General features: G+C 40.8%; 1 protein-coding gene across 1 annotated transcript in view; it reads left to right on the top strand.

Annotated features, from left to right (window-relative positions):
* The window catches only part of trabd2b (TraB domain containing 2B), a 67358-nt gene that overhangs the window by 42018 nt on the left and 13305 nt on the right, over window positions 1-12035 (top strand). Inside the window, exon 4 of the mRNA XM_040128899.1 lies at window positions 3810-3984. Within this exon, the coding sequence (XP_039984833.1) occupies window positions 3810-3984 (175 nt within the window). The remainder of the gene's footprint in view (window positions 1-3809; window positions 3985-12035) is intronic.

Below are 12035 nucleotides of genomic sequence, written 5' to 3'. Positions count from 1 at the left end.
TTGTTCTTCCTCTGTCTCCCTCTTTGTCTTTGTATATCCATCTCTTGCTCTCTGGGGGCCACGAAGAGCTTGTTAGCTACAGTTTCACATGCAGTCGTGACTACAGTTGTCTCCGGCATGAACGCTTTAAATCATACCAGTTCACCCCTGCTCCTCATCTCATGTAATAACATCTATTAACATTCCCCAGCACATGCTAGAGCAATTGAACGCCTGACTCTGGTGCCTGCTTCTGTAGCCTGGTGATCTATAGCAGTTTTTTTGTGTGTAGGTGTGTGTGTGTGTGTGTGTGTGTGTGTGTGTGTGTGTGTGTGTGTGTGTGTGTGTGTGTGTGTGTGTGAGAGAGAGAGAGAGAGAGAGGGAACTTTCTGGGCTATAAAAGAGCAGGTGTTTTTTGATAGATAGGACCTAATCCAGAGGCCTACAACACCCCTGATGCTCTCCCAGCTCAGTCTTCATCACATTAGAGAGAGGTCGATGATGGGCCCCAAAACACAATCCAGCAGAATGGTGCAAGACAGGTTAATGCGTTTCAACACTCAACTGGTCCCAAATCCATCAGGCACACAAAGTCAAATTGAGACAGAGAAGAAATAACATGGGCAGAAAAGAAAGAAGGTAAAGGCAGTAATTTGAAATTTGAAAAAATAGATAAAGAATAAAGGAAAAACTTTAAAGGAAAGTTACCTGCAAACATTTTGGCATTGAATAGATCTTAAGAGGGCCTTCACAAAGATTTAAAATCAAATTTAAGTTAAATTTAAGCTAAATACTGTATTATTCTGATGTTTGCAGGGGAATTGAAAATGTTCCCTCAATTATTTCTCGTATCTTGTGGAACATTCCATTTGGTGCTTCTATGGTTTGATGCTAAGAGAAAGGAAAGGAGAGTAAAAGAAAAGAAAAGAGATGGAAAAGAAAAGGTGAAAAACCAAAATAGAGATAAAAAGAAAGGAAAAAGAAATGAAACAGAACAAAATGGAAAGGAAATGAAACAAAATAGCAAGTTATCAATAAACGAAAAGGAAATGAAAAAATGGGAAAGAAAAAAGAAAAGAAAAAAGAAAATGAAACATAACAAAAAAAAATGGAAAGTTAATTAAATGAAATAGTAAGTTAATAAAATGGAAAAGAAAGGAAAAACTGGGAAAGAAAAGAAAAGAATGGGAAGGAAAAGACAACAAGGAAAAGAAAGTATAAGAAAAGAAAACTGAAGAGAAAAAACTTCAAACAGCTAAATCAGAGAGAAAAAGAAAGAATAGAAGAGAAAATTGCTGGCAGGACAGACTGACTGAGCAAGTGAGTGCAGAGAGGTACCAGCAGTGAGAAAGGGAAGAAATATCTTGCTGTCACTCCACATTTCCTGTGCAGGTTGGGATAGAGAGCAGCTAATGGCCTTTCCTGTGATAACTTATCTGAGTTTACCTCTACACTCCCACCTTGACCCCTCTCCGACCGAACGCTTTTTTCTCTCATCATGAAACACTCACGCTATCCTCACTCATCAGAGCCATGATGTAGCATTTCTCCTCCACCTCTCTCTCTCTGTAACCTATTCACTCATGTTCAAGATGAAGTCCGTCACTCTGGACGAACCTGGGTCATTCACCCTGAAAAAACACAGACAACTTGAGGCTTCAAGCTGCAGGTATCTGTGTGAATGTGGGTGTCTTTCTTTGTGGCTCTCTTTTCCCACTCAGTTACTGTATGTAGAAACAGACAAGTGAGTAATGTGGCTTATGTCATACAAACCATTTGGATTTGATCAGGTCTTGAAATTAACAACCATCAACCCGAACAATGTGATTAAAAATGAACTGTGGCGGGAAGGATCCTTATGTTACTGCACACACATTAAATTTGAATGCGTTAAAGAGCACTCCATGGATTTAGCATTGCACTCCTATAACACTGTCACAATGCAACTCAACCGCTGACACTTGGGTCAGAGATTCAAGCTAATGTGGCCTCGAGCTGCTGGCTTTAAGCAGAGATGAGGAGCAGGCTACAGAGTCTGTTACGCTAGCTTCTTTTTGACTCCAGACCCCAAAATTTGTTTTATTTTCAAACTAGTAGTATTTGTCTGACATCACCTGAGGCAATTTATCAGATTTCCTTCACAAAAGGCTTCATACAACTGTCTTGACATATGCAGTAGTACTCCCCAAGACCCAGACTTTGATGTGCAAAATCTGTGGAGTTCCCCTTTAATGCACATCACATATGAAAGAAATAAATATCCAATGTAGCTGTGCATCAGAGCCTTTCAACCATTATGTGAAACAGACTGAAGGAAGAGCAGTGGAGGGAATGAAAGAAAATGTGTCAGGTACAGATTTTGGATGGATGCTGAAGAGCAGCAGCTTGTTTACAAGTAGAAATAATTCCCCCCAGCCCTCCTTGTATTTGGTGCACCAATACTCTTAAACTCTTTGTGCATTATATTGAGCTTTTACAAATCCCAAAGATTTAACGTGAATTCAAATCATCATCTTGGAATTATGTGGTTTTAGGGAAAGGAAATATGGATTTTATAAGTCTGAGGAGATTTGTCCAAAAATATGTGACTGTGGAGCTAGTTTTAGGGGTTTTAAACCTGTATACCATATATGCTGATTTTCAAAAAGTAAAACTGGTGTCAAAAAACATTGTATTTCAGTTTTCAATGATTTGACTATTCCATGGTAATCTGGCCAGTAGATATTGAGATATCATGGGCCACAGACAAACAGGCTGACATTGCAATCCTCAGGTCCTGTCACTACTGAGGCAAAAAAAAGGTTTATGAATTATAACTTCCAAATAAGAAAAAAAAGTCCAACATAGGAATTACAACACATGGAGAAGAGTTTAGGCAACACGATAGCGCAAACAATCCTAAATTAAGAAAAAAACATCTTTATTACTGACAGCAAACAGCATGCTAAGGCATCAGGAAAAGGGGGAATGGAAGAAATCGTCCCATGCTGGTTTACTGGGATTTTACCTCCAATAATTTATATTTTATTGCATATACATCAAGAGAAAGTGCCAGAAAAGTCAAATACATGTACAATGATACCCTGAGAGGAAGACAGAGAGAGAGCAACAGAAGTGTGTGTGTTTAGGTGTGTTTCTGAATTGGACAGCTAAGGCCTTAATGTCAATCCCCTGCTACCCCACCGCTGACCCCCCGCTCATCCTCGCAGATTAACATCCTGTTGAATTCACTGATGCAGCCAAGAGTGGAGAAGAGCCAGTGTGGCCTGTCTCTGCACTGTCTGGCTCTTAATAAATCACACAGCAATTAAACATACATTCACACACTCACACCCGTGGATATACTGTACTTGCACAAGCACAAATGCACTTGCCGCCACATATATAAACATGTCAGTGAACACAGCCACGCAGGAAAAAGCACAACATCAGCCTGCACACACACACACACACACACACACACACACACACACACACACACACACACACACACACACACACACACACACACACACACACGTGATATTGACACTTTTCTCCTCCCTTTCTATCCCACATTCATTGATGCTTCCTCATTTAAAAACCAGCCTGTTGAGCTGAGCCTTGCATTGGTTATTTTCTGTCAAGCTGTCACATCACAAACACTCACGATCACATATGCACACTCATGTGCCAATTTCTCACCAACACCTTCACTTTTAACACCCCCTTCTTTCTTTCAGTGTGTGATTGATGCTTTGGATAATTCACATTTATTCTGCAGTGAATTTTCACCATGAAAAAAATAAAATAAAATTATAATTTTCTCGCCATCTTTCCCTTTCTCTCAGCTGCCTCACTTCATCAACAGCTCTCTGCCAGCTCACGACCGCATGACGGCCCAGCAGATTGACAGCTACTTCCGCCAGGAGCTCATCTACAAACGCAACGAACGAATGGCTCGCCGTGTGTCTGCCCTGCTGCAGAGAAATCCTAACCAGACGTACTTTTTTGCTTTTGGTGCAGGTAAGGGATTCTGAAATGCTGCTTGAGGGATGTGTGGGAATACGTTCAGTTTCTCGCCCTGAGACACTTTGAAAGGCTACATCAGCTGATCTTTGACCTGCTGGTTATGTGATATCTGTCTAACTGCAGGTCAAACAACGTGAGAATCCATCATAGCAGCAACTCTAACCTGAATCTCTATTTTGCATTAAATGAGGTCTTTCAAAACACATTCTGATTGGAGCTGAAAGTGTGTATTTGCATGTAATTGTGAAGTGAAAGAGATTGGGTTTGCTTTGGTCTAGAACGGAGTTTCTGTCAGCACTAATGTGTGTTTATGGTGAACAATTTGCTCTCTTTGGGTTTGAAAGCAAAACTGGAGAAAAAGCAGGACAATAATAGTGTACAATGGTTCCCAGATCTCTGGCGTGAAAAAACTGTGTGTTTATGCAATTGTATGCACACACATGCACAGAAGTCTCAATTGCAGCCAGCTCCCACCTCAGAAATGAAGAAACCATGAGCTGTTTGTTTCAATTAGCATTCCTGGTTAATGCTGCTAATGTTTCCGGAATGGTGAAGTGTGTCCTGAGGGAAGTGTGTTTGTGTGTGTGTGTGTGTGTGTGTGTGTGTGTGTGTGTGTGTGTGTGTGTGTGTGTGTGTGTGTGTGTGTGTGTGTGTGTGTGTGTGTGTATCAACATAGGCACACATGTAAGTGTGTGCCTGCAAAAACAGGTGGTGGGTGGGTGTCTGTGTGTCTGTTTACTGTATGACTGTGTGTCTCTGTTTGTGCATCTGAAAATGGGTGGTACCGCCTCTAGGGTGCTTGTGTGTGTGAGAGAGAGTGTGCAGGCAAGTGTGTGTGTGAGCCACAGTGCATAATTAATGCTGAATTCAGTTCCTTCCTCTGAGCATTTTTTGCTCCCTCTGCTCTTTGGGCTGTTTGGACAAAGCCACTGTTGCACCATCCATGTGTGTGTCTGAACACTTGAAGTTAGCACGTGTACTATGACTGTTATGGAGGTATGGATACATGCAATGATAGAGATGTTTCACTCGAGCATACATAATTGAAGAAATGAGGGCTGATGATGCGTCCTTCTCCTGTTACACGCTGTTTATGAAATAATGAGAATAATGGAAACCTCAGAAAGCCAACGAACCCAGTCCAACTCCTTAGGCTTAAAAAGGCATTGAGGAGTTTGGAGTGGAGACTAGCAAAGGAGTGAGAAAACAGCCATGTTTCCTATTACAAGTTGAATAAGGGATGATATGATTTGACTAATTTTTCTAAGGCAATAAGATATAAGATTGACAAGCAGTCATTTTTTTTGCTTTTGGTGCAGGTAAGGGATTCTGAAATGCTGCTTGAGGGATGTGTGGGAATACGTTCAGTTTCTCGCCCTGAGACACTTTGAAAGGCTACATCAGCTGATCTTTGACCTGCTGGTTATGTGATATCTGTCTAACTGCAGGTCAAACAACGTGAGAATCCATCATAGCAGCAACTCTAACCTGAATCTCTATTTTGCATTAAATGAGGTCTTTCAAAACACATTCTGATTGGAGCTGAAAGTGTGTATTTGCATGTAATTGTGAAGTGAAAGAGATTGGGTTTGCTTTGGTCTAGAACAGTGATTCTGTCAGCACTAATGTGTGTTTATGGTGAACAATTTGCTCTCTTTGGGTTTGAAAGCAAAACTGGAGAAAAAGCAGGACAATAATAGTGTACAATGGTTCCCAGATCTCTGGCGTGAAAAAACTGTGTGTTTATGCAATTGTATGCACACACATGCACAGAAGTCTCAATTGCAGCCAGCTCCCACCTCAGAAATGAAGAAACCATGAGCTGTTTGTTTCAATTAGCATTCCTGGTTAATGCTGCTAATGTTTCCGGAATGGTGAAGTGTGTCCTGAGGGAAGTGTGTTTGTGTGTGTGTGTGTGTGTGTGTGTGTGTGTGTGTGTGTGTGTGTGTGTGTGTGTGTGTGTGTGTGTGTGTGTGTGTGTGTGTGTGTATCAACATAGGCACACATGTAAGTGTGTGCCTGCAAAAACAGGTGGTGGGTGGGTGTCTGTGTGTCTGTTTACTGTATGACTGTGTGTCTCTGTTTGTGCATCTGAAAATGGGTGGTACCGCCTCTAGGGTGCTTGTGTGTGTGAGAGAGAGTGTGCAGGCAAGTGTGTGTGTGAGCCACAGTGCATGATTAATGCTGAATTCCCGGTTCCTTCCTCTGAGCATTTTTTGCTCCCTCTGCTCTTTGGGCTGTTTGGACAAAGCCACTGTTGCACCATCCATGTGTGTGTCTGAACACTTGAAGTTAGCACGTGTACTATGACTGTTATGGAGGTATGGATACATGCAATGATAGAGATGTTTCACTCGAGCATACATAATTGAAGAAATGAAGGCTGATGATGCGTCCTTCTCCTGTTACACGCTGTTTATGAAAAAATGAGAATAATGGAAACCTCAGAAAGCCAACGAACCCAGTCCAACTCCTTAGGCTTAAAAAGGCATTGAGGAGTTTGGAGTGGAGACTAGCAAAGGAGTGAGAAAACAGCCATGTTTCCTATTACAAGTTGAATAAGGGATGATATGATTTGACTAATTTTTTCTAAGGCAATAAGATATAAGATTGACAAGCAGTCATTTTTTTTTGCTTTTGTCAAAAACATACTGAAAATGCAGAGTATTACTTTTAAGAGGTTTTAACATTATTATTATATTGTGTTATATTGGATTATTTGCAGGAAAGCATCTGTATGATTTGTATATGAATAAAACCAACTAAAAGCTTTAATGAAGCACTGTAATGGGGTATGAGAGCTCAGTTCAAACAAAAGTACAGCGGGCAGAAAGTAAAGATTAAAGTGGACTTGTGAGTTACATGATTAAATGACTGAGTCCTGCTGGAAGGAGAGAGTGAAAGAAAATGAAAACAGTTTTCCCAACTGAATGTAACACTACTTAAGCCGCTATGTCCAAATTTCTTGCTAACATAGGTTGTTTTACTGGGCAGTTCCTCCAGTTGAGAAAAAAGATGGTGTTCAGCCAAGAAATCCTGTGTGGATAAACATGTGACTGTGTATGTGGCCGAGTCTCAGACTTTGTCAGGTGACATTAAGCAGACGACCAATAGTTCCTAACAAGTATTTTTACTCGGAATAGAATGTGATGTGATGGTATGCAACAGTGTTCAAAACTCGTCTCCTTAAAACTGACATTTATCATCCTTCCCTGATAATTGAATTGTCGTTTAAATTTTGTCATTTGGGAAATTGTAATTAAACCAACATGGTCTTGTTTAGCCTAAGGCACATTTTACTCTTAAAACCTGTTCTAAAGCCTTATGTTTTCCAGGTTGGCCTGCTTTAAATGTTTGCCCTTCAGTAAAGCAGCTGTGCATTAGCTTCCCCGTGTGTCCAACCTGGCCTGGATAGACGGGAGGTGAACATGTGTGTCAGTGAACCTACAGGCTGCATCGTTGTGTGAGAGAGAACTGACAGCTAGTGTGAAGTGATAAGAGCCATTACAGTTATAGCCTGCTGCGTGCATAAACACATGCAAACACACATGCATATACTTGGGTTCATGCTTAAACATACGTACAGTGCTTGCGCACATATATGTGAATACATTTTAACGTCCCCAAACAAGCACATTCAATCCTTCACATATAGTACACACAGAAGTCTCAGTAAAAGCCTTCGGGAGGCAAAGCAGACATCAGTCAATGAGGGCCACATTTACGATGAAAGAGCAGGGGGAGTTCTGGCTGCACGCTCATTCAATCTTGCGCTCGCAATCTGCATGTAATTAGTGTCTGATTTACCACAGCAGCAGCTAATTATACACCTAGTTACTGGGGCTGCCTTCTAGGTTCATACAAGGAGAACTCTGATGCTCAAGAAATACAGAAAAAACTAGTGATGTTAAAATAGAAATACTGATTAATTACAGTATGTTAAGGGAATTTAAAAACTGCTAAGCCAGCATTAAACTATTACAGAATATTACTGATCAAATAATGCTGATTTTTAGTGAGATTTTTATAACTAGTTCAGGGGAAGTCATTAAAGATACGTCTAAGGATATTAAAGGGAAAGTCATTTCAAACTACTGTCATAGTGTAGTATCTGCACAATAAATTTGGAGTTCAAATTTAATGGCAACAGTTATAACTTGTAACAAATTAATTGCAGATCTGTTTAGAATACAGGTTATTTACTAAATCTTTTCAACCACAACATTTCCTTGGCACACAGTTACACCTCCTGTACTCTTATAGTCATAGTAAATCCAACTTAACATCTGTCTACCACACTTATCATGTCCCCTCCCATTAGTTTCTATAGTCGTGTAAAGACATACACATAAAGGAGAAAAATGCACTTCACTGGTCAGACTTAAATTGTGTCTCAAATGACAAACTCCAGGCTGTTGTGTCTGTTTGATAAATGCCACACATGTCTCTAGATGCAGATTTACCAAAAACAAGACACAAAAGGCTTAATAAATCAGGCTTAATAAAGTCTGTCCCATTTTGTAATCACAAAGCGTCCTTTCTCTCCTCTCTTGTTTCTGTCTTTAAACGGCTGACTCATGTCTTTACGGTCCCGTAACTGTCCCTGCTGGTCGTAGTTTCCCATTGGTCGTAACCAGCCATGAAATTTTTATCATCCAGTGATGCCAGGATGTATTATTTGACAGCATGGACTCCCAGGCGATTTTCTGGGAGTAGGTCTGGAATCATGCAGGCTTGCTTAGTGAAATGAGTACTGCTTATAGTGCGATTACAGTCTAACTACAATGCATATTTTGAGTAATGAAGAGAAATAAAGTAGACAGGAGGTGTCAGGGTTAAGATTATCCAGACATATTTTAAAATAAATACAGCCTAGGGAGATGTACTACAGCCTATTTCAGGCCAAATGTGGGCGTATAACAATGTGATCACATAATATCCAATCTTTATGGTCAGATCTTTAAAAAATCCCATTAACATGACATGTGTAACTGCAGGCAGAATTCTCGTAGTAAATGGCTTATTCTCATGAATTATAAAATGGAATTATCATAACGTGGGACTTGAGAAGTTTTGGATCCTGGCGCTGTGTCTGCCAGGCTCATGATCTCTCTGTTACTATAATTCTCTTTTTCTAATCCTCTGTGGCTGTTTTTGTTTTTATCAGGTTGCATTTCTTCCATACAACAGATAAATATCTAGCAGCCTCTGCCTTGGATCCCCTTTACTTCCAGTCTGAACCTTGTCCAGTGCACAGAGGGAAAACAGGACTGTCGGGAAAGAGCCAGGGCAGCACTCAGGTCAAGGCCCTCTAGAATTACCAATGTCGTAGTCTAATCCAGGAGTTTTTTCACAGGGTAATTAAACTATACGATGTGTGTATAAAGTGGTTCAGGCAGGAAATCCATCTCTGCGCAGCTCAGCACCTTACTTCCCAGCCTCCCCCTTTCCTCTCAATGTACACCTACACCTTCCTGTAGCATACTTTTATGTGCAAAATATATGCTTTTGTCCTTGCTAAAGCAGTTTCTTTTCTCTTTTTTTTCTCTGCCCCCTTTTCCTCCATCCTGCCCACATCTGCCTGCACACACGTGTTGTAACAGAGTTATTTTCTTCACTTTCACTTACAGGTTATTAATACAAATTACAGAGGTAAAAGAGCTCCAACGGGCATAATTAAATTACTCCAGGAAGTATAAAAGAGACTGACTGAGCAGTATTACCCTCACACTGCAGCCTGCTGTTGGACCAAGATTTTATGACATCGATTGTCTGCAGCAGCAGCTCAGTCAACAGTCATATATCAGAATAGTAATTCAGAATATATTTTGAATAGTTGAATTCTTACGCACTGAGTTTATATTCCTGTAAGTCTACAAATCATCGGTAAACTGCATATTTTATTGGCATTGTATCAAATGACTACATGTAATGTGAAAGGGGTCGCTAGCAGTCGCTTGCCCCTTATTTTGGTTTATACTTTAAGACCCAAAGATTTAATGTATGGTTCAGTCTCACTGCCCTCATCGCTTCTTTCAAGCAGCAGCAGTCAGTGGCTGTTTGAAAAACACACTCTATACTACCAGCCTAGCGACAAACGAACGGCGGACAAAGTTAGCGATTAGCTAGTGGAGAAAGTTAGAAGCTAAAAACACAGATAGTCTTCTTAGGAGATGGAGCTAAAAGGAGACTGAATATTGGACTTCCATGGACATTTGTTAGGTTACCAGAAACATGACATCAAATAAATGTTTCTCTGTGTCTGCTGGATGTGTATGCCAACTATTTGCTAACATGCCATAACAACTTTACGAGGTAATAGGGATGTGTCTGTCTGCTTGTTTCATCCTACACCTAAGGAGCCCCCTGCAAAAAAAAAAAAAAAAGCACCTTTAAATGAACAGTTTGACATTTTGTGAAATAAGCTAATTCATTTTCTTGCTTAGAGTTTGAAGAGAAAATTGATACCACTCTCATGTCTGTCTGTTCGATATGAAGCTACAGCCAGTAAGCTAGTGTAGTGGTAAGACTGGAAACAGGGAAAATGTCAAACTATTTCTTTTTGGCTGCAGTGAGTAACCGTGTCACTAAATTAATATTCAACAGAAATTTCTACTCAGCTTTTCCATCCTCTTTCCCTCTGTCTTGTCTACTCAGTGTCTCATCCTGTTTCTGAATGCCACTGTGGTCACTGCTGTTCACTATTACTATCAGTATTATGTAATTGGGACCAATCTGAAACACCCACCGTAGCATGACGTAGTGTGCTTCGTGAGGCCAAGTGTATGCATCACAATTTCCCCATTGGACAGAATGACACAGCAGCACCAGATGATAGCAGTAAAGGGAAAACCATGCTGGCAGACACACTGGACACTTGTTCTGTCCCTACTCTAAACGGATACAATCCTGATTGTACATTTTTCCATCACTCACTCATCAAAATATAATTTCTCCGTCGCACCTTCTCCCAATCTCACACACACACACACACACACACACACACACACATGTACAAATTAACATACAGGCATTTTTACACACAAGTAAATGCAGAGTTATCATTTCTTCTGAAGAGTGGGGGAGTGCTACGAGGGCTGCGAGTGTTGTTGGAGCTCATCGGTGTGCTTCAGCAGGTTTTCATTTGCCAGTTCTCTGGCAGCCGCTGCCTGTTCTTATTGAAAACATCCCATGGAATTTCCTGACGCTGCCACGGCCTAGACACCACTTCACACACATACACACTTACACGTGTGTTTGTGTATATTTGCGACACAAAGTGATATGATCCGCAGAGATATTTATCGTCCAAAAGAGCAGTTACTGTCAAAAATACACATGTACTATTGTTTGTTTTGAAGTCTGAGCCACTTTGGATGTGTTTGCTGAAAGTTGATTTTTGTGTGTACGTTCTGCTGTGCAGGCCTATAATAGCCCATTGTGCAGGCTGAGCGGGGCCATGTGTTTTGCAGTCGTTTGCGGTGTTGTGGTGTTGAAGTGATGACTGAGGGAGAGCCTGACTGGCAAGCATGTCACTTTGTCTCTGTGGCTCTTCCTCTCTTTGTGCATATCTGCTTTTCAGCTCTTTTCCCTGTCCGTCTGTCTGTCTCTGCCTGCCTGCACTCTAGTCTGTCTTTAGCTATAATTCCATCTTTCTACCTGTCTCTCTGTCTTGCTTACCTGTCTCTTTGTTTTAAGCTGGCCTTTCCATCTGGTGCTGTCTCGCCATTATTAAACTGACGCCATCCCTTGCTGCTGTCTAGCTGTTTCTCTTCTACTTCATGCCATCTTCCCCTTCATGTACTATAGAGCAGGAACATTTTATGAAGTGACAGAGATACCATGCACTGTATGTGCACTATGTGTTGTCCTCTGCTCGGTGGAGAAGACAGATAGAGAGGGAGAGATAGAGAGATATTATTAGTGCTTTCCAACTGACAGTTTGGGCTTAGCACACATTTAAATTTGGATCCTATTACACTTGGATTGTGAACATAATGGATATACACAGTGCTGTTTTTCACAGCATACTTAACAAATATATG

Source organism: Xiphias gladius, chromosome 6 (assembly GCF_016859285.1).
Source record: "Xiphias gladius isolate SHS-SW01 ecotype Sanya breed wild chromosome 6, ASM1685928v1, whole genome shotgun sequence".
In the NCBI taxonomy this organism is placed as follows: domain Eukaryota; kingdom Metazoa; phylum Chordata; class Actinopteri; order Istiophoriformes; family Xiphiidae; genus Xiphias; species Xiphias gladius.
This window is presented reverse-complemented; position numbering and strand designations above follow the sequence as displayed.